The sequence below is a fragment of the Delphinapterus leucas genome, chromosome 1, assembly GCF_059928025.1.
Source record: "Delphinapterus leucas isolate spDelLeu-1000000601 "Yukka" chromosome 1, BTC_Dleu_Yukka2, whole genome shotgun sequence".
Classification (NCBI taxonomy): Eukaryota; Metazoa; Chordata; class Mammalia; order Artiodactyla; family Monodontidae; genus Delphinapterus; species Delphinapterus leucas.
In genome coordinates, this window is record NC_143129.1 from 162,084,251 (window position 1) to 162,105,504 (window position 21,254).

At 51.6% G+C, this 21,254-nt stretch overlaps 1 protein-coding gene across 1 annotated transcript; it reads right to left on the bottom strand.

Annotated features, from left to right (window-relative positions):
* Nucleotides 1-3,301: 3,301 nt before the first annotated feature.
* On the bottom strand, nucleotides 3,302-21,043 carry TFAP2E (transcription factor AP-2 epsilon). Its single transcript, XM_022574960.3, has 7 exons — nucleotides 20,634-21,043; nucleotides 19,831-20,310; nucleotides 19,189-19,240; nucleotides 8,458-8,680; nucleotides 6,957-7,075; nucleotides 6,255-6,396; nucleotides 3,302-4,469 (listed from the first exon to the last, which is right to left on the bottom strand). Exons 1-7 carry the CDS (start codon nucleotides 20,658-20,660, stop codon nucleotides 4,187-4,189), a joined length of 1,326 nt encoding a protein of 441 aa, XP_022430668.1. The 5' UTR covers nucleotides 20,661-21,043; the 3' UTR covers nucleotides 3,302-4,186.
* Nucleotides 21,044-21,254: the final 211 nt, after the last annotated feature.

Genomic DNA, 21,254 nt, shown 5'->3' on the forward strand with positions numbered 1-21,254 from the left:
CACATTAGTATTGATATTAACTAAACTCCAGCCTTCATTCAGATTTCACTGATTTTTCCACTAACGTCCTTTTTCTGTTCTAGGATATGATCCAGGATACCATATTGCATTTAGCTGGGCATCATTTTTGATGCCTTCTTTATCTCCAACCTTCACATAGTCACCAAGTTCTGGCAGTTTTACTTCCTAAATCTTTTTTTATTATTATTAATTTTTTTTGGAGTATGCTTGCTTTACCTTCCTAAATCTTTTAATGAAAATCTCCATCTCCATTATCTCAATTCCCCGACCAGGGATTGAACCCAGGCCATGGCAGTGAAAGCCTGGAATCCTAACCACTAAGCCACCAGGGAACTCCCTTGGATTTTTTCCCCCCCATTTATTTATTTATTTATGGCTGCATTGGGTCTTTGTTGTTGCGCGCAGGCTTTCTCTAGTTGTGTCAAGCAGGGGCTACTCTTTATTGCGGTGTGCGGGCCTGTCATTATGGTGGCTTCTCTTCTTGTGGAGCACGGGCTCTAGGCACACAGGCTCAGTAGTTGTGGCTTGCCGGCTCTAGAATGCAGGCTCAGTAGTTGTGGCGCACGGGCTTAGTTGCTCCGTGGCATGTGGGATCTTCCCAGATAAGGGCTCGAACCTGTGTCCCCTGCATTGGCAGGCGGGTTCTTAACCACTGCGCCACAAGGGAAGTCCCTCTTGGACTATTTTAACAGCTTCCTAACTTCTCTCTACTTTTTTTTTTTTTTTTTTTTTTGCGGTACACGGGCCTCTCACTGTTGTGGCCTCTCCCGCTGCAGAGCACAGGCTCCGGATGCACAGTCTCAGCGGCCATGGCTCGTGGGCCTAGCCGCTCCGCGGCATGTGGGATCTTCCTGGACTGGGGCACGAACCCGTGTCCCCTGCATCGGCAGGCGGACTCTCAACCACTGCGCCACCAGGGAAGCTCTCTCTACTTTTAATCTCCTCCCTCTCCAGTTTTTTCTCTGTACTCGAAAAATTGGATCGTCCATTCCTCTCCTCACTTAAAACTTTTCTGATGGTTTTCCATTGCTTATAGAATAAAGCCTACCTTTTTGGTTTGACATGCTAAACATTTCATAATCCTTTACCAACCCAGGTCCCCAATTTCCTTTCCCTGTTCTGTACCTCATAAAGCCATGACCCAACTGAATTGATATGGCCTTAGCATACATTTTTTACTTCACGCCTGTATATATATATACCTACTGTAAGAAGGGTAAGCATTGCTTCCTGGAACTTTTCTTACAGGTGTGTATATATGTATGATTGAGTCGTGATGTAGTGCACTCTGATATTTTCTAATCTGTTTTCTTCTACCAGATTTTGTTTTTTTTAATGCCAGCTATGTCCTAAATCAATTTCAAGTTTGAAAAACACTGGGAATGCACTGATGCTTTAACACTCCTGGCCAAACACTGCTCAGAATGGTCTCCCGATTGGTTCCCATCTGCTTTCAGGTGATTAATACACTGAAAACAATTTATTCCTTCCCAGGCTTGAGGTGAGAGGGGATAGGTTGGAGAAGAGAGCACCTGTTTTGCCTCAGGGTAGGGAAGCTTAGCTCTGACTAGTGAAGAGGTTAGGGAGGCTGAAAAGGAACCCTTAAGAGATGGAAGAGGGTGCTGAAATAGTTTAAGTGCCATATGTCTTACCTCATTTAATCCCTTCAACTTCCCATAGTGTAAAATAATTTTAGTAGTAGAATGTCTCTTGCAGGCCCAGGGCTTTCGTTAAAGCAGAACATACTTTCAGCCTTTACTCCAGTCCTCCTTTCATATGTGTGGGCTGAGGCAGGGAAACTTTTTGGGAGAAGAAATCACATCTTTGGACCTTTCCCCTGGGAGATGACGCCCAGACCTTTCATTTCTGCAAAACACCTGACCATCTGTCTCTGGCAGCACACCTACAAAGAATTGAGGGAAGAGAATTCCAGGCCAAGAGAACGGTAAGTGCAGTGGCCCTGAGGCATAAAAGTGGTAATTTGAGGAACAGGAAGGAAACCAGTGTGGCTAGAGCAAAGTGAGTGATGAAGAGAATAGTTTAAGATATGGTTGAGGAAGTAGGCAAAGTTTTGATTGTTGCAGGGCTTTAGTATGAAGGTGTACCAGTGAAAACAGAGGGACCAGTCGGAAGACTATTGTAATAGTCTCGAGGACTAGGGTGGTAGCACAGGAGATAGAAAGAAAAGGATGTGGACTTTCTAATGGATTGGGTGTAGGGAAAGAATCAAATATGACTCCCTAATTTCTGGCTTGAGCAACTGGGTCAGGAAGGTGGTGAGGTCAAGATTTGAGTACTTGAGTCAAGTACTCCTTTTTTTTTTTTTTTTTTTGCTGTACGCGGGCCTCTCACTGTTGTGGCCTCTCCTGTTGCAGAACGCAGGCTCAGTGGCCATGGCTCACGGGCCCAGCCGCTCCGCGGCATGTGGGATCTTCCCGGACCGGGGCACGAACCCGTGTCCCCTGCATCGGCAGGCGAACTCTCAACCACTGTGCCACCAGGGACGCCCAAGTACTCCATTTTGGACATAAATAGAAGAGAGAATTTCAGAGAAGAGCAAGTGGTCAGCCATGTCAAATGCTGCAAGTCCAGAAAAAGGGCCTTTGGGTTTGACAGGTGGCCATTGAGGACCTTGCTGAGTGGATTTCCATAGGCTGGTAGGGATAGAAGACAGATTAAAGTGGTTGAGGAGTGAATTGGGGGTGGGTGAGGAAATGGAGGTAGGGGTGTAGCAATCTTTTAAAAACTCTCCAACTGCAAAAGAAGTAAATGGAGAAAGGATTTATGTTTTGTAAGGTAAGAGATCATAGAATATGTGTCCTTTGGGGAACGATTTAGTATAGATGATTCAGTAGAGAGGGAGAGAATAAAGGTGCAGGAAAGAAAAGTGGCCTCAAGAATGAAATCCTCAAGGAGACAGAAGAGCTGGATTTGAATGAGCCAGATAGACACACGTAACCAACGGTCATGTTAACACATCACATAGACCTAATAGCTGGACTGACACATTCACACACACGGCCCAGTAAGTCACAATAATACACATACAGCCCCCCCAGGATTCACTACACACACACACACACACACACACACAAATAGCAGCCACACTGACAAGCCAGATAGACCCACCTTCTGTACCCCCTCACCCAGAGGTGCCTACAGCCCATTCCGAGGTTTCCCCCTTATAGTCGCCCTCCCACTCCACCCCCCCACCCCCAATTCCCAGGCTCTGCCTCTCCCCCGTGACCTTGGGCTGAAGAAGGACAGGGAGAGCTTCATATCCAATGAAAAGGTTTTATTAAGAGAATGAGAAAGCAATCTGAGAGTTGGGGAGGTACATTGACTGCAGGGTCAAGAGAAACAACAGCAAATACAAAATCCCAGCAACAACCTTGGGGTCCCTGACATCTTTGTTCCCTCCCGGCCCACCAACAGCCCTTTGCGAGCAAAAACACCCTCTCCATCCTGGTCCAGCTGGACATCGTGGTGCATAAGCAGAAGACATTGAAACAAGAGTCCTCAACTCATTGGGATAAATAAGTTGCACTGAACATTTTAAAACTTTAAATTACAACATAAATAAATAGGACACAGCAACAGGACTGAAGTGCAGCCTGGATTCAAGTTATCCAATTTGTGTTTATCTTCTCTGTTCCTTGAGGGCCCCTCCTGCCCACTTCTTTCCAAGAGTGGCAGGGGTCCAAAGAGCCCACTGGGGCCTCCTGCCAGCACCCCTTTTCTGGGGGTAGGAGATTCTGGGATGAAGGGCACCAACTCCTCAGTAGCACCTGGTTTGTTAATTCCTCTCCTGCTGTTAGTAAAAACAGCAAGGCCTTGGCCTCTAGGAGCACCCATCACCCTAATGGGCAGCGCTGGCCCCAAGAACCAGGCTTTTCCATGCAATTTCCTGTCCAAGCCTTTCTCAGCAGTCAAGGGTCAGAAAATTGCACACGCGAGGCAGACGCCTGGGCCCTTATCTACAAACCACCACAGAGGCCACCTCCCCTTACTCCAGCCCAGACCCCTAACTCATGGGCTTCTGGAGGAATATTCTCTTTCTGGCCTGACTCCAACCCCACCTTTTAATCCTGTCAGGCCCACCCCCAGGAGCAAAGACCTCATTTCAGACCTTGGGAGCCCCTTAGGGATGGGGTGGGGGAAGCAGTTACTTCCGAAGTTTGGCATCCTTCTCCGAAGCCTTGGTGTCACCATGCCCACTGCCTGCACTGCTTAGAAACATCTTGTCCAGCCCCTTGAGTGACTCCAGCAAGTAGTTCTGGAAGGCAGTGAGGGCAGCACAGATGGCAGGCCCGCCGAAGCCGTGGGTGATGAGGCTAAAGTGTGTCAGGCAGCTCTGCACTCCGGGCTCCAGGATGAGTGCTGGGCGGGTGTTCCCCAGCGGTGAACGGTCCTGCGCCATCAAGTCTGCAAACTCCTTGCAGATCTGCCTGGTGGGGGAAGGAGGGTCAGAGGTTAGAGGACAAAGGTCTGAGTCCAGGGAAGGACCCACCACATACTGGGTACTTTATATACATTATATATATGATTGCTGACCCAACAGTCTACAAATGATGATCATACCCGTGTTAGAGAAAAGTAAACTAAGGTTTAGAGAAGTTAACTGATTTGCCCAATGTCACACACCTAATAAATAGCACATGCCAATACCCTACGATTTCTTTTTCTGTGGATGTCCTGCCCACGTTCCAAGTCCAGCTCAACTCCTACCTTATCCAGGAAACTTTCCTTGATTCCCTCTCTTACTGCCACCTCCACCCAAAACAGCCAATGCTTCAAGAGGTTTGTCTACGAAATTATTGGGGAACAATCCAGAATCTGCCTTAAATAACTGAAATAATAGCTAGCAGTGAACATGAATTGAGGCCTGGATGCTGTGCCAAGCACACTGTATGTATCATCTCACTTAATCCTCACAACAAATCTATAATGTTATTATCATTCCCATCACATGGAAGAGGAAACTGGGTGGTTTCAGACAGGTTAGATGACCTGCCCAAGTGACTAGGCTGGGATTTGAATCCGTCTCCAGTATGTGGCTGGATATATGGCTCAGGCAGGAGAATCACTTGTGTCTCACCTTTGCATCACCAAGGAACCGGGTCAGCATCTTAGACATGACTGGGACCCAGAAAGTGCTTGATGAGTTAGCTGGTTAATGAGTGAGGTGATCCCTGCCCTAGATATGTTTCTCCAGCTCCAATATGAGCAGCCTCAAAGGCCCCATGAGTCATGGCAGTCCCGTGAGTCTGTGATTCCAATTCTGCCTAGGGGACTTGAGGAAGCCTTGAAGGCGGGAGCATGGAGCTGTGATTTGAAGGACTGTTAGGTGGGGGGACTGGATGATGTTCTAAGCGGAAGAACAAGCCCAAGGACAGGAGGGCAGGAGAGAGCAAGTGGGTCAGTTGGAGCGGGTGGAGTTTGTGCAGACCAGATTATGGGGGCCCTCAAAGGAGTCTGGACTTGACAGAATGGTGGTTCTCAAACCCGCCCCCATGTCTGTCTCTTCTTGCAATGGGACCCTTTCTAAAAACTAAATCTTAATGGAACACCAGTTCATTAAACAGGCCCTGCGGCATCCCTACAGAACCTAGTTTGAAAATCAATTGCAGTAGCAGTGGGAGCCATTGAAGGGGCTCTTGGGTAGGGATCAGTGCATGTGCAGGGAGGCTGGGGGAACAGAGGGGCGCTGGGGTGAACGTCCAGGAGTGAGACTGGGAGACCAGAGTTGAGGTGGCATGCGAGTGGTGGCGAGGGAGGCATCAGTGAGACTTGCAGAGGGGTCAGATGTGAAGTAAGAACAAAGGGGGGTCAACCCAGGGGTCTGGGTGGGTGTTGGTGCCCTGATGGAGGTCACTGGAGCAGAGGGGCTGATTGGCAAGGCTCAGGCAGGGGGAGCAAGGCCAGAGAACCTCAGACTCATGACGGGACTGGGGCTGGTGGTGCCCACACGTGGACTTACGTAAGCCTGTCTGTGACACTGTTTGCTGATGTGTAGAACCCAGATATGTTCACATGTATCCATGTGTGCCCTGTCACGTGCACAGCATGGAACCTAGGTGTGCCTGTGTGCAGTGCTGCATGTACCATGTGTACATCACATGTACACGAGTGGTATCCATTGTGCCCATGCTTGGTGTCTGTGTCTGTGCATTGCACCAACATGTGCCTGTACACGGCACCCATGACAGCCAGTGCGTGGCGCCCTCACTCACTTGGCGGCCAGCAGCATGCTCTTGCGGCTGTGCAGTTCCCCCGGGTCAGCATGCTGGCGGCACAGGTACTCGGCAGCTGCCTTGGCTGGGAACTCGGTCTCACAGACGTAGCCAAAGTCTCGGGCCAGGTGTACAGCCTCTCCTAGGAGGGAGGGGAGGCAGAGAGATGAGCCGTCACTACAGCCAGGTGTACCTTTGAGCCTGGAGCATGGCCTTGACACTCCAACCCCTGACCGGGGCCATCCTGCTTCTATATATATCTTTTCTTGATTTCCCTCTCAGCTCTAGACACAACCCCGCTGCCCTCCCCTGGGGCTACCTCAGATGGGCTCTGAGCTAAGGGGTGGGAGCTGAGCTCACCAGCTGTCCCAGAGCCTGAACTCAAGATAATCGAGCTGAGAGTCCCCAACCTCCAAGGAAGGGACTCTGACCCCTCATCTCTTTACCACATCCAAACACTGGCCACTCTTCCCCCCATGCACACACACACACACACACACACACACGCACACATGCTCTCTACTGCACCGGCACATGCACATGTGTGCTTCCATGTACACTTAAAGACTGTACACATATATCACACACACCCCTTACTTATACATGGTGCACAGAGAACACACACATGACTAACACACCCTCCTGCATTAGAGACAGCCACACACAGTCACACTGGATGACACAGGTCCCCTCAGGCCTCACCCTCTACTAGTGAAGTCAGCAGCGTCACATTGGCGGCCTTGCGACGACCAGCTGGCAAATTGAGCCCAATCTTCTCCAGCCGTTCCCGCAGGCACCGGCCCCCATTCTTGGACTTGGCCCTTGCCATGCACACAGAAAGACAGAGACACACACTATGAAGACAAGATGAAGCATGTATGCTAAGTGACCCAACAGGGCCTTCCTGCCTCCACCAACCCTGCTGAGGCTTGGGTCTGGTCCTGGGGACACTCTGGGGTCTCTATTTACCTGATCCCAATCTCCTAATCTCACTGGTTTTGCAGCCAAGATGGGAATGGGGGGCCTAGCACGCAGCTCCAGGAACCCCTCACTTCTCCCTAATCCTCTCAATAGCAGGGACAGCCCAAGGTGGGGCAGGATGAACCAGCATCTTAGGGTCCTTTTTCCCACCTGAGCACACCAACACAGCTACCCAGGGACACACAGACCCTGAAACACACAGGGAAACACAGACACATGGGGAGACACTGTTACACACACAGCTGCCCAGGAGCACATAGACACATACACAGATGAACGCACACTGAGGGCCAAGAAGAGAGACACACACACCAATAGAGACAGACACACAGACTCAAACACCCAGGGACACAGTCAGAGACACATGTTCACACCAAGTCAGGATCCCAGGGTCATTTGTACAGACATTCACAGACTCATACAAGTCGCTCTGGGATGCTCAAAGAGACCAGGAATAAGGAGATACTCCCACACCTGCACAGATGCAGCCCCACACAAAGGTACAGACAGGTAAACACACATATGTCTAGCTCCACGTGCGCATGCAGTCACACACACACACACACAACATACACACTCACACAGAGTAGCACACTGTAACCAACACATCTCACTAAAGGCAACACAGGAAACTCACACTCACGGAAACATATACTCCTGGCCACCCCTACACCACATATACACACACATGCACACATGCACACACACAAACACTATCCTCAAACATATCAAAGCTGATAGCCCTGAAGCAGAAATACCCAGGCACAAGGACACGCACACAGAGAGACAGACACAACTATGAAGACAAACCATGCACCCCATGCCCCCCACCCCAAAACACACGCACCAGAGAGGCCTATACTGACACAGGGAATGGGCCTTAGGTCCCGGGGATCCTTTTCCTGAGGGATGGGGTGAAGATGGCACTCTCCCTTCCCCAGACCCAGCCTTGTCCATCGTACCCAATGTGGGTGAGTCCTCCATCCCTTCTCTGTACCCAGGCTCCTCTCTACCCGTGACCCCCAAGCCCACAGACCCATGGGAGCTGCTGAGGACCTAGGCCTGCCCAGAGAGCATGCACAATCCCCCAGGGAGACTGAGGTGGAGATGACCCTGTGGCCTGGGGTGGGGCCGGCCCCTCTCCGATCCCCTGAGAAAGTCTGAAGCGACCACACATTTTAGCTTTGATACTGTGCAGGAAGCTGTGGGCTGGCCTTCCTACCTGCGAAGGACACCACCCAGGAGAGAGGCATTGAGGCACTCGGGGGGTGAGAGTCGCCGCTGGACCTCCCCCACTGTCACCTTGTACTTGGATGTCGAGCTGAGCAGAGACAGCCGGCCTGGCACGGAGCAGAAGACCTCACTGGGGTTCGTGATGCCGCCAACCAAGCTGTCTTTGGCCAATAAGAGGGCCGAAAGGCTGCTGGCTTTGGAGGGGATGGGGACTGTGAAGCAGAAGCAAGAGCAAGGAAGAGAGAGACAACACTGAGCCAGGGACCACCGGACACGGGCACTAGCCAGCTGTGGCACGAGCGCATTGCTGAAGCACCAGCTGTGTGCTGGGCCCCGTTCTAGCATGCTGTGTACACACAGCTGCATCTGTACGTCCCAGCACCTTGTGGAAGGAGGTTCTACTATGTCTGCTCTACAAGGGAAGAGACTGAAGCACAATGAGGTTAACGTGACTCACTCTAGCTCACTCAGCTAATGGGTGGTAGACATTAAACCCTAAGTTCTCTGGCTCTTGAACCCCTGTTCTTTCACTGAGTCAGGCTGGTTCCCTGTTAAAACTCAAACAGCTTCAGCAGTCTTGGAGTTTTGCCGTGTGTAATCAGAGAGGGAGTTGGAACTAAGGAAATGGAATATGAGCTGGAGGCAGGATTCCTGGGTCACTGCAGCAGAGCTCAGCCAGATCTGCACAATCACAGGCGATCCCTGATTACCCCCGCTCATTTGTGATCCCCACGTCTCACCCACAGCCCCAGATCAGTGAAAGGCCTGGGGCCCTTGGGCTCCCACATCCCAGGGACAGGGAGGTTATGGCCCCATTAGGCCTCCAGCCCTGGCCCCTTTCCTGCCAAGTCTCTCTGGGATGCTCAAGGAGACCAAGAATGAAGAGACACACTCTATCACCCCCTCCCCCAAATGCTTTCTAATTATCTACTAATATCTATGAAGGACAGGGAGGGAAATCTGAGAAGTTTATTTTTTAACACCCATTTGGACACTCTTGGCTCTAAAAGAAAGTTCTTCCTGCAGTCTAACCTCCATTCTCTGCTAAGCCTCAGGGGGAAGGGAGACTGACTGAGGCACTTGCTTCCCCTTGGGCTTCTCTTCTTTCAAGGAAGTGAGAGCCTTGGTAGAAAAGGCAGGCCTTGTGTGTTTGGGGAGGGGGATCAAGTGGGGAGCCTGAGGCCAACAGTCACTGAGCATTCACCATACAGATAACCTCACTGAATCCTCAGAACAACCCACCAGGGGGCTATGTTATTATTCCCCTTTTACAGATGAGGAGACTGAAGCCCAGAGGGGTGAAGTAATGTGGCTGAGATCACACAGCTGGTAGACTTAGTACCAGTAGCAAGCCCTGGACTATGGCATCAAAGGCAGCACTTGGCCCTCCAGCCATTTGGCAAATATTTGCTGAGCACCTGTGTGCCAGGAACTGTGCTAAGCCTTGGGAAGGCAGAGGTAAGCAAGGCTGGCCCAGTCCCTGGCCTGGCAGAGCCCCTCCAGCTTTTTCCTCTCTGGATGCACATTCAAACCCTCCATCCCATCGCCCAGCTAGAAACCTCAGTGAGGCCCTCCACGCTGCCCTCTCCCACCACATCCCATCCATCACCACGTACTAGGGCTTTCTTTTCTCCACGTGCCCTGGATGCAGCCACTTCTCCAGGTGTACAGGGACGCTCACTCATTTCCCACCTGAATTTCTGCCCAGCCCCTGCTCCAGAGGGATCTTTCTGAAACACCCATCACTCCCCAGCTAGAACCCGTCAGTGCCCAAGAATTAAATTCCAGCTCCATAGCTGAGCAGAATGCTGCTGCCTATCCTTCAGTGAGTGCCAACTATATACCAAGTGCTTCACACTAACAGCTCTGTGGAGATGCTATTTTCTGTCCCCATTTCAAGATGAAGAAACTAAAAGTTCAAACAAGTTAAGATAGTACAGCAATAAGGAGCAGACATGGGTCTTGACCTCTGACAATGGACTTTAAAGTTCACATTCTTAACTGTCATAATGTCCTCCTTCACCCTCTTTTGTGGTCCGGCCCTGCCTACCCCTTTTGCCTGGTCCTCCATCTGCCCTTTAGGCTCTCGACCCACACTGACCAATACAAATATACTGTAAGCCACATATATAAATTTATATCTTCTGGTAGCTCTATTTTTAAAAAGTAAGAAACATGTTAATACCAATTTTAATATATTTTACTTACCCCATATATAAAAATATTATCGGGACTTCCCTGGTGGCACAGTGGTTAAGAATACACCTGCCCATGCAGGGGACACGGGTTCGAGCCCTGGTCCAGGAAGATCCCACATGCCGCGGAGCAACTAAGCCATAACTACTAAGCCTGTGCTCTAGAGCCTGCGAGCCACAACTACTGAAGCCTGTGCGCCTAGAGCCCATGCTCCACAACAAGAGAAGCCACCGCAGTGAGAAGCCCGCGCACTGCAACGAAGAGTAGCCCCCGCTCACTGCAACTAGGGAAAGCCCGCATGCAGCAACAAAGACCTAACACAGCCAAAAAAAAAATAATAAAAATTTAAAAATTTTTAAATAAATAAAAAATAAAAATATTATCACTGAAACATACAATCGATATTTTAAAAATTATTAATGAGCTTTTTTTTGTAATTTATTTTATTTTTGGCTGCGTTGGGTCTTCATTGCTGCTCGTGGGCTTTTCTCTGGTTGTGGCGAGCGGGGGCTACTCTTCGTTGCTGTGTGCGAGCTTCTCATTGCGGTGCTTCTCTTGTGGAGCACGGGCTCTAGGTGCGCGGGCTTCAGAAGTTGTGGCTCGTGGGCTCTAGAGCGCAGGCTCAGTAGTTGTGGTGCACGGGCTTAGTTTCTCCGCAGCATGTGGGATCTTCCCGGACCAGGGCTTGAACCCATGCCCCATGCATTGGCAGGTGGATTCTCAACCACTGCGCCACCAGGGAATCCCTTAATGAGCTATTTTACATTCTTTTCTTGTCCTTGGTCTTCAAAATTCAACACGTATTTTACAGTTATAGCCCATCCTAATTCCGACTAGCCACATTTCAAGTGCTCAATAGCCACACGTGGCCCGTGGCTCCCACAGTGGACAGCACAGTTCTAGACTTCAAAGGTGGGGAGCACAGGAGTTAACATATAAGTAAGTGAGATGTGGGAGACCTGCTACTTGGCCGAGTGTTACCATGCAGGATACACCAACATTGCCGGAACTCTTGGTTTGTTTTGTTTTTGTTTTTGCTGGTGAGACAAGGATTTGAGATTTCTAGGTGAAATCTCTGGATTTTTACTTTATTATTATTATTTTTTGGCCACACTGTGCAGCTTGTGGGATCTTAGTTCCCTGACCAGGGATTGAATCCATGCGCCCTGCAATGGAAGCATCCTAACCACTGGACCGCCAGGGAAGTCCCTGGATTTTTAAACATTGGCAACTGATTCAAAAATTTAAAAACCCAGGACAGGTCACATGGAACGTGTGAAGCACCACCTGGGATGCGGGACGACTAGCTCACCAGCGTGTGGGCTCTTTAAGCCCCGCAGAACTGCTTGCTGTCTGTCTCAGGAGCCCTTCTCCATTTTACTAAGCGGGGCCTCCTCCTTCTCAAGCCTCAGTCCGGGCACCACCCGCAATGCAAAGCTTCCTAAGCCCTCACCCCCTGCTCCTTTTCACCCTCTGTCGCTGTCCTTACCACACTGAACCTCATGTCTGCTTCCTCCTCTGTCTTCCCCACCAACTGGGAGTGCCTGAGAGCAGAGTCTTGGCACAAGGGGGTGTCAATGAATGTAGAATAAATGAGGGAAGCAAGGGCCCTTGAAACGTGGAATGGGAGAAAGTGTGAAGACTCACAGCCAATATATGCATGGGGTGGGGGTGGGGGTGGGGGAGGGTCGGAAAGGGAACCTCATTTCTTTTTTAGCAATTGATGGTAAAACTGCCCTTCCTCCCTGGGTCGTCCCTATTCAGGCACCAGGGAAGGGCCAACAGGTCATGGATGGGGCTGAGTGGGAGAAGTGAAGAGGTGGGGGGAGGTGGAGAGAGTAGCAGCACACACCCTACCCCAGGCAAGTTCCCTGTCCCCAGAGCCGGGCCAAAACTAGGGTGAGGCAGGGGAGGCGCTTGTCGTGGGTGCAAAATTTAAGGAGGCAGCAAAAAACTCAGCAATCAAGGCAAACAGTATTTTAATGCAATATTTTTAAAAGTAAAAATTAATGTAAAAATCCACAGTGACAAAATATCAAAAATTTAAATAGAAGCAGGCTCTGATCCTGCTCTTCCACGACCCTGCCTCACTCCTCTTATCCTAATCCCAGCCTCCGCCCCAGAGTGAGGAGCATGAATGTCCTGACCCAACAGACACACTGACACTGGACACGCAATAGCAGCCATGCCACCCCCCACCCCAGTGTCTCCCAGGCCTCTGCACGGGCTCCCTCATCACCTGTGTCCCTCTGCCTTGAGGGGACTTTCTGGGGTGATGGAACCATTCTCTAACATATTTCATATCTTGACTATATGTTTACATTTGTCAAAATTCATAGAAATGCACATCTAAAAAGGGTGAACTGTACTATACATAAATTATACCTCATGCTCGACTTAAAAAACTAAAACTATGAATTAGCAAATTAACAAGAAGGGCAAAGTGACTGTCCTCTCTCCCGTGACTCCTAGCCAGAGGGAATGGTCAGAGGAACAGAAAATTCCTCTCTCCCCCAGCAGCCTCCTCTATCCAGCTTTTATTAAAATCTGGGGACCTCTGAGGCCAGGCACTGTGAGAGAGGAGAGAGACCAAAGCTGGGTGAAGCTGTTTGCGCATGTACAAACAGGGACATATGTGAGCACACGTGTCACACAAACATCTATACATAAAAACTACATGCCCTGCCATAGAGCACTGAGGATGAGACTGTGCATATGCACACTTACTCAGCAACAAATACCGAGCCCCAGCTATATACACATAGGCTCTGCCCGACTGTTGCAAGTATGTGGCAACATGCATAAGGTTATCTGCAAGTGCTTTTGCTCCTGCTGATATATTTAAACATAGAGTATATGCCAGATTTATGCAAACATAGGTGCGGCTAATGTAGCGCATGACAGGTGGACATGTGTTTGTGTATATGAATTACAGACTTTGTTGCTTTCCCCACTTGTCTGTACCCTTTTCCTCAGCTTCTTCCTTCAAAAATGACAGAGGTTTGGAGGCCAGGGTTAGGGAAGCAGGTAGCCTGGGACAGGAGCAGTCACGAAGGTGGGAATTAACTAGCACGGATTGCAAAGGAGGGACCAGTGTTTGTCTCCCACACCACAGTGTCCTAAAGCTGAAGTGGTCTACCCATGGTGTCCCCCTGGTCATGAACGCAGAAGCCATTCACATGTACACACTCCTACAGACATAGGAATGTCCTACAGACAGAGCTCCTAGTTAGCCAATCTATCAGACAAGACTCACACACACACACAAGTCTACACACTCTGTCCACAGGTGGTAGATATGGTCTGACCACTGATTCTGGGGAGTGTGCAATAGACTCTGTTGGAAAGTTGGTTAAAATTGCAAGTCTTTCTAGAAGAAAATACAGGAGAAAAATCTTCATGACCTTGGGTTAGGCAAAGAGTTCCTAATATAACACCAAAAGCATGATCCATAAAAGAAAATAATGATAAACTGGATTTCATCAAAATCGAAAACTTTTGCACCTGAAAAGACACTATTAAGAAAATGAAAAGACAAACCATAGACTTGAAGAAAATATTTACAAATCCTGTATCTTATCAGGGATGTGTATCCAGAATACATAAAGAGTTCTTATAATCCAATAGTAAGATATACAACCCAATTAGAAAATGTTCAAAATATGTGAGTAGACATTTCACTTAAAATGATATATGAATGGCTAATAAGCACATGGAAAAGTGCTCAGCATCATTAGTCATTAGGGAAATGCAAATTAAAAGGATACTGAGGTACCATCAAGAAGGCTATAATCAAAAAGAGACATATCAAGTGCAGATGACGATGTGGAGAAACTGGAACTCTCACACTTTCTTAGTGGGAATGTAAAACAGTACAGCCACTTTAGAAAACAGCTTGGGAGTTTCTTTAAAAAAATTAAAGACAAACTTACCATAAAATCCAGACATTCCCCTCCTAGGAGTTCAAGAGCGGTGAAAACGTATGTTCACACAAAGACATGCGTGTAAATGATCATAGCAGCATTATTTATCCTAGCCAAAAAGTGGAAACAACCCCAGTGTCCATCAACTGCTGAATGAATAAACAAAATGTGTTACATCCACACGATGGAGTACTACTAACCAATAAAAAAAGGAATGACCTACTGATACAGCCTACAACACAGATGAACCTCAAAAACATTATAAGTACAAGAAGCTAGATGCAAAAGTCAGCATACTTATATGTTCCATTTATATAACGTGTCCAGTATGTGCAAACATATAGACAGAAAGCAGACCAGTGGTTGCCTAAGGCCTGGAGTGGGAATTAATTACAACTGGGAATGGAGGAACCTTGGGGGGTGTTGGAAATGTCTTAAAACAGACTGTGGTAATGGTTACACAACTCCATACATTTACTAAAAATCATTGAACTGCGCTTTTCCAATGGGTGAATTTCAGGTATGTACATTTTACTTCAATCAATCAGTTAAAGAAATGAAGTTCCAGGGCCATAATTCCAGGGATTCTCATTCAGTAGATGTGAAATGGTGCCCAGGAAATCTGCATTTTTTAACAAGCACCCCTGGGGATTTGATGCATGTGGTTCCTTAGACCACACTTAAGGTACCACTTAAGGTCCAAAGCCTGGGGGGAAGGGGCAGCAGGAGGAAGGCAGACAGGAGGGGTCGTGACCCTCCTCCCAGCCCACTTGAGTCCCCTCATCTCCCCAAGTGGGACCTGCTGGTTAAGTTTCCTTCTCACCAACTGCTAGAGGGTTTATTTTATTTTTTTAATTGAGGGATAGTTGATGTACAATATTATATAAGTTGCAAGTGTACAACATAATGATTGACAATTTTTAAAGATATATTCCACTTATAGTTATTATAAAATAACGGCTATGTTCCCTGTGTTGTACAATATATCCTTGTACCTTATTTACTTTATACATAGTAAGTTTGTACCTCTTAATCCCCTACTCCTATCTATCTTCCCCCTCCCCTCTTCCCTCTCCCCTAGAGGGTTTCTTTTAAATATAACTGCTACCGTTCACTGCCCTGCTCTATGCTGCCCTCAGGTACAGTCCACAGTCTATCTGCATGGGCACCAGTTTTTTTATCTCATTCTGGGGCCAATGGTAGCCTGGGAGGCGAGGCAGGGTTGTAGAAGTGCAGGGTCAGATTCCATCTTTACTTAAATTTTGATATTTCGTTTATTGTGGATATTTTTTGCATTAAAAAATTTTAAACATATTGCACTAAGATGTATCATTTACCTTGATTACTGAGCTTTTAGGCGCCCTCCTAAATCTTGCCTCAAGTGAATTCCTCACTTACCTCACCCCGGTCCTGGCCCTGCTTGTAGATTCACTTGGAAGCCCAGAAACTCCCCATCTCCCTTTTCTTTCCCCAGATCCAGGGAGAGCAGAGAACCTACATCATCCCCTGCCCTGAGACTGGACAACAGAGCCCAGCAGAGAGGGATTCCCCACCCCCAATTAGGCAACTACCCACTCTCCTCGGAGGAAAGGAGGATTATCTCAATTCTCATCCCCAAACCACTCCCCTCCAGCTGTGACTGTATAGCCTGAAACCCACGGAGATTTTTAACCTTTTTAAACCTGTCTGGCTTTCCAAAGAGAGGGCATAGGCACGTGCTGTTCCTAGTGGAGCGAAAGTAGCTCGGCCCTTTGTACACCCCCTCTCCGAATGCACTCAGACTTCCAAACCCTTCATTCAACAAATCTGAATACCTACTGAGCCCCCTGCTGCCTCTCCCTCAGGAAGCCTCCCAAGTTCAGGCACTCACTGCTCCTCTTCTGAGCTCCCACTACAAGGTATACAGACCCTGTTCACTGCCTTTCTTGGCTGGGAAATATTCCTGTCCATGTCTGTCTCTCAGGCCAGTCCCGCCTGCTTTCTGTGCCCCTAGGACAAGTCACGAAACTGAAAGTGACAAATGTGGGCAGAAAATTGAGGGCTCCCCACTTCCCTTCGGGTCAGCCTCAGCCCCATCTGCCATCCTTGCCCCGGCAGCCCTGGCTACAACGGGCTGCCGACCTGGAAGTGTGGGGTTGGGGCGGGGACTTTGCCTCCCCTCCCCTGCCTGGAGTAGTGAAGATTTTACAACCTCCCTGGACGCACTGTCGAAGTCGAGACCCGAGGCCTCCCTGCGGTAGCAAGGCTGCTTCTGGTGTAGGGCTGCGGCCGCCTCCCTTTCACAGCCTAGGACTCCAACCGCCCGTGACACAGCTGCCCCTCCCGCCAGGGCCGGGAGGAGCTGGAGGAATGAATCCTTTGCTTCAGCTAGCCAAGAACGACCTTCTATAATTCCAGGGCCCGGGTCTGAGTGGGATGGTCCTCCACCGCCCCTGGCAGGTGCCGGAGGACTTCAGGACTCGACCGGGTCTCCCGATGCCTTGAAGGACGCTAATCAATTGTGCCCAAGTGGCTGGCGGCGTGGCCGGAGTTCCGCAGTGACTGCGGAGGGCCCAAACGAAAATTACCCGCCGCGTGGGGCGTGGAGGCTCCAGGGCGCAGGGCTCCAACCGGGCCACCTGCTTAGCCACAGCTGGGTCGCCCGCCCACGCACCCCGCTCCGAGGTCCGGACCTCGCAGGTCGGCTCTGCCGCAATGACCCTCTCTCCTCCTCAAAGGCTCGCCACGCCAGCCGAAGGACAAGCTCGCGACTCAGGAACCAGCCTATTCCTTCCGTTGGGAGCCCCGGCTCTCATCCCTCCCCCTTTGCTCCATTGCTCCGGGCTGTGACTCGACGTCCGGGTTGGGGCCCCCAGGACGCAGTCCCCAGCTCAGGTCGCCGGGCTCCACTGGGCCACCGACGGGCTGACACTGGTGTCCGGCCGGTGTGCACGCCCGCGTCGGCGACATCTCGAACAGCACCAGCGCCCACATCCATCCCCCACCCGCCGGAGCCCGTGTGCAGCACTCGGGACAGTCCCGGCTGCACTCACTGTGTTCTTTGGGGATCCCGGCACACCCCTAGGACCCGGGATTTATGAAAGCTGATGTCCTTTGAGAGAAACTAACTCGAGGCAATTTTGGTTCCTTCTTGGTAACCAGTCTTTTATCCTGGCTCTGGCCAGGGGATTGGGGTTTAAGGTACTCAGAGCCCCACCTGATCCTTCTACCCTTCCCCAGGGCAGAAATCCCCAGGCTCCTTCCCAAAATGCAAAGTCCTGGCCTCCCTGAGGGAGTCAGTGAGCCGAGCCCCCGTAGCCTGTGGAGCCCGGGCAGGAGTCAGAACTGGGGACCAAGACCATGGTTGAATCTCTGGGTGGACAGCACAGCGGCAGGCTCTTGCCGCTGCACACCGAGCTCTCCCTTCTGTCGGGTTCCAAATAATCCACTAAAGCAAGGCAGCGGCCGCCAGTAAAGAGCTGGCTCTGAGTGTACACCTGCCCGGACTGCAGGCAGCCTCCCCAAACCCCCAGCTCCAGGTAACAGCCCCAATACCTGGAGCTCCCTTCTCCCAAGTTCTGGGAGGCCTGTCTCCTCATCTTCCCCACATGTACACCAGGTGGTCCAGCTAACTCCCAGCCCCAGGTAACTCAGCCTCAACTTTTGAAATCCAGCTCCCCCCACCCCACCTCCCTGGGACTCAAGGAGGGCAAACAGAGTCCAGGCTTGAATTCACTCGTTTGAAAAACAACTTGAGCCAATCTCGGCTCAAGTGCTTGCCCCAGGTACAGCGGGCTTGTCTGTGCCTCCATATTCCTCTCTGCACCTGCCCCAAATTTATCCCTGGGCCTCTCTGAATCTCTGTCTTTCTCACCTTTCCCTGTCACAGTCAGAACTCACAGGCCCGAAAATCCACTGGAGGGCAGATCTCAAACCCCTGGCTTTTCCAAGGGCAGAGAGACACAAACATCCTGAAAATACACAGGGAGCAACCCTACATGCTTAAAGATCTTCAGTGCCAAAGAACAAATTCTGGGATACAACAGGGACCCTGACCCCCAAACACATGGAAATTACACCAACATAACAGACACACGTCACACACTCACAGCAAGAGACACCAAGAAATACTGGGAAAGCAACATAGAGACATGTACAGGATCCCAAACTCACATAGACACCAACTCCCAAGCCCTGACCCTCCTGCGTACAGCCCAACACAATAGTCACACACCAGCTCCCCTATTCCTAAACTGCTGAAAGAGGCTCCCAAATGGAGAAAAAATTCCCTAGGGAAACCTCAAGGTCCCCAAGGCCCTGCTAGGAAGGGAGGGGCAGAAAGCACCAGACAGGCTAGGAAATGATAAGGCTTGGTAAAGTGGAAATCATTTAACGACATCCATGGGAATAGCACTCCCATTAACACCTCTTAGGAAACAGAGAAGTGGTTTAACTCGTTTTGCAAATTAACTCCAGATCCAAAAGAGTGCCCTTGCCTTGGTAAAGAGTGAGCTTGGCGACGCACAGGAGGGACGCGCCACAGGGGAAGAAACTGGGTCTGTGTGCCGGGGCCTGCACCATTTCGCCCGGTTCTGCCCTGGCAGATGCACGCCATTCCTTACCTTTCTTGATCACGGACTGGTCCAGGAGGCTCATTCCCGGCTCGTCCATGGCCTGCAAATAGGACAGGGTGGTGGTAAGGGCGCTTGTAGATCTAGTCTCCTTTCGCTTCCCAAGCCCCTGCTGTCCCCGGTCCCTGTCCTGTCTGCTTCACCCAACGCGCACCACCCGTCGCCTGTGGCCGGCGACGGGCGGGACCAGGATTCACCGGCGCTCCACCATTTGCGGCTGAGTTGGAGCCCTGGGTGCCTCGCCATGCCGTGCAAAAAGGGCATTTTGGAACCTTAAGACAGGCAACTCCTCCACTTCGCTTCGCTCCAGGTACAGGCTGCTCCAGTAGACCGCGACTGGGCATAGGTTCCCTACGTTGCCCAGTGGAGAGGGACAAAAGTGGTTCGGCCTCTGCCCATTTACTCGGCGAAGGGTCGCCGCCATCCAGGCACCTGCTCATGGACTCAGTGTCAGGCCGCCCGAAAGGCCAGGCAGCGTCTAACTTAGGACGTGGGACGCATCCTGGGAGTCACGAGCAAGAAGTGTCAGGCTGGGAGAAAAGTCGGGTTCCTGCATTGGTCACTCTTTGCCTCCAGCCAGGTCCTAAGTCACCGCAGCGGATGCTGGCCCATCCCGGACCCTTCGGGCCTCACCTGCAGGTCCTCCAGGCCCGGCGGCACCGCCAGCCCGGGAAGGCCGAGGGACGCGTCGGCCAGGCTGTGCGCGCCGTCTGCCAGGCCGTGCAGGAGCCGCGGCACAGCGGCGGTGTAGTCGCGGCGCGGGTCGAGGCCCAGGGCGCGGGCGGGAGGCGCCAGCAGGCCGGGCGGCTCGTCGTGGGCGCGGGCGGCGGCGCGGGGCGCGGCCCAGGCAGCCTGCGGAGGCTGCGGCTGTGCCAGGGGCGCCAGGCCACCGTACGGGTCTCCGGCCAGATGGGGAAAGGCGGCGGCGGCGTCGGACGCCTGGCCGTAGGTCAGTGGCGGCTGCGGGTAGGGCGGCGGGAAGTAGGGAGGCTGGAAGTCAGCGGCGGCGGCGGTTGGCGTGTGGCAGAGCTGCGGCGCCGGCCCGTAGGCCGCTTGGGGCAGCGACGACAGGCGGGCCCCGCTAGCCGCTGCGCCCAGCCCGTCGGGGCGCTCCTGGGGAAGAAAAGGGGCGCGTTAGGCGACCCATCGGCAGCTGAAAGGACCCAGCCCGAAAGGACCCTCCTCAGCTCCCGAGGGGCCAGCTGCCGTCCTGCCCGCTTCCCGAGGCCCGAGGTCTATCTCTGAATGACCCGTGGGCGCGGGAGCCTTGGGCTGGGGACATTGGTCTCCGGCGCGCACAGTTCTCAGCGGGCGGAGTCGCTGTGGCCCCCTCCCTCCGAAATTTCGTTGGAGGAGGAGGTTCGGAAGGTCCAGCATTCAGGCTCCCGGATCCCGGCCCGGTACGCCCCGGTGTCCCCGGGCCCGTGACTACTCACCATGGCGGAGTAAGTGTGCACCAGCATGGGGCGGGCAGCGCGGGGCGCGAGGCGTGGCGGCGGTGGAGCCCTCGCCCGACGGCGAGCTCTGCGGGAAGAGGTGCTGGGAGCCTGCACGGCCCGTGGAGGGTCACTTTGCAGTGGCGGGGTGCAACCTAGCCCGGAGCCCAATAGGCATCGGGTCCTCAGCAGTGGACGCCCCCGGGCGGGTCCATGGGGGCGGGATGTAGGCCGGACGGGCGCTGATCGCACTTGGAAAAGTCGGTCAATGGGCGCCCAGCGCCCGCCCTTCTTCCTCTGTACGCAGCTTGCTCCATGCACTCCAGTTATAGTGGCGGGGGCGCGCCGGGCCTCCGGGGGCGCGCATTAAAGAGATACGCTAGGGCCGCTTTCTCCCAGCTCCCCAGCGACAGCCCAAGAGGAGGCGTAGCTTTGGCGCAACCCCCTGGGAAGGATAGAGGGTTGTGATTCCAACCCGCGCTTGTCTGATCGCTTTCTAGGCTCGAAGCTCCCAGTCACCTTGAAACAGAGAAGGATTCGAGGCTGGGACATAAGGGCCCTAGTTTGCTATCGGTTCTATTGCACCTTTGCCTTTGAGCAAAGCACTACTCCTCCTCGGCC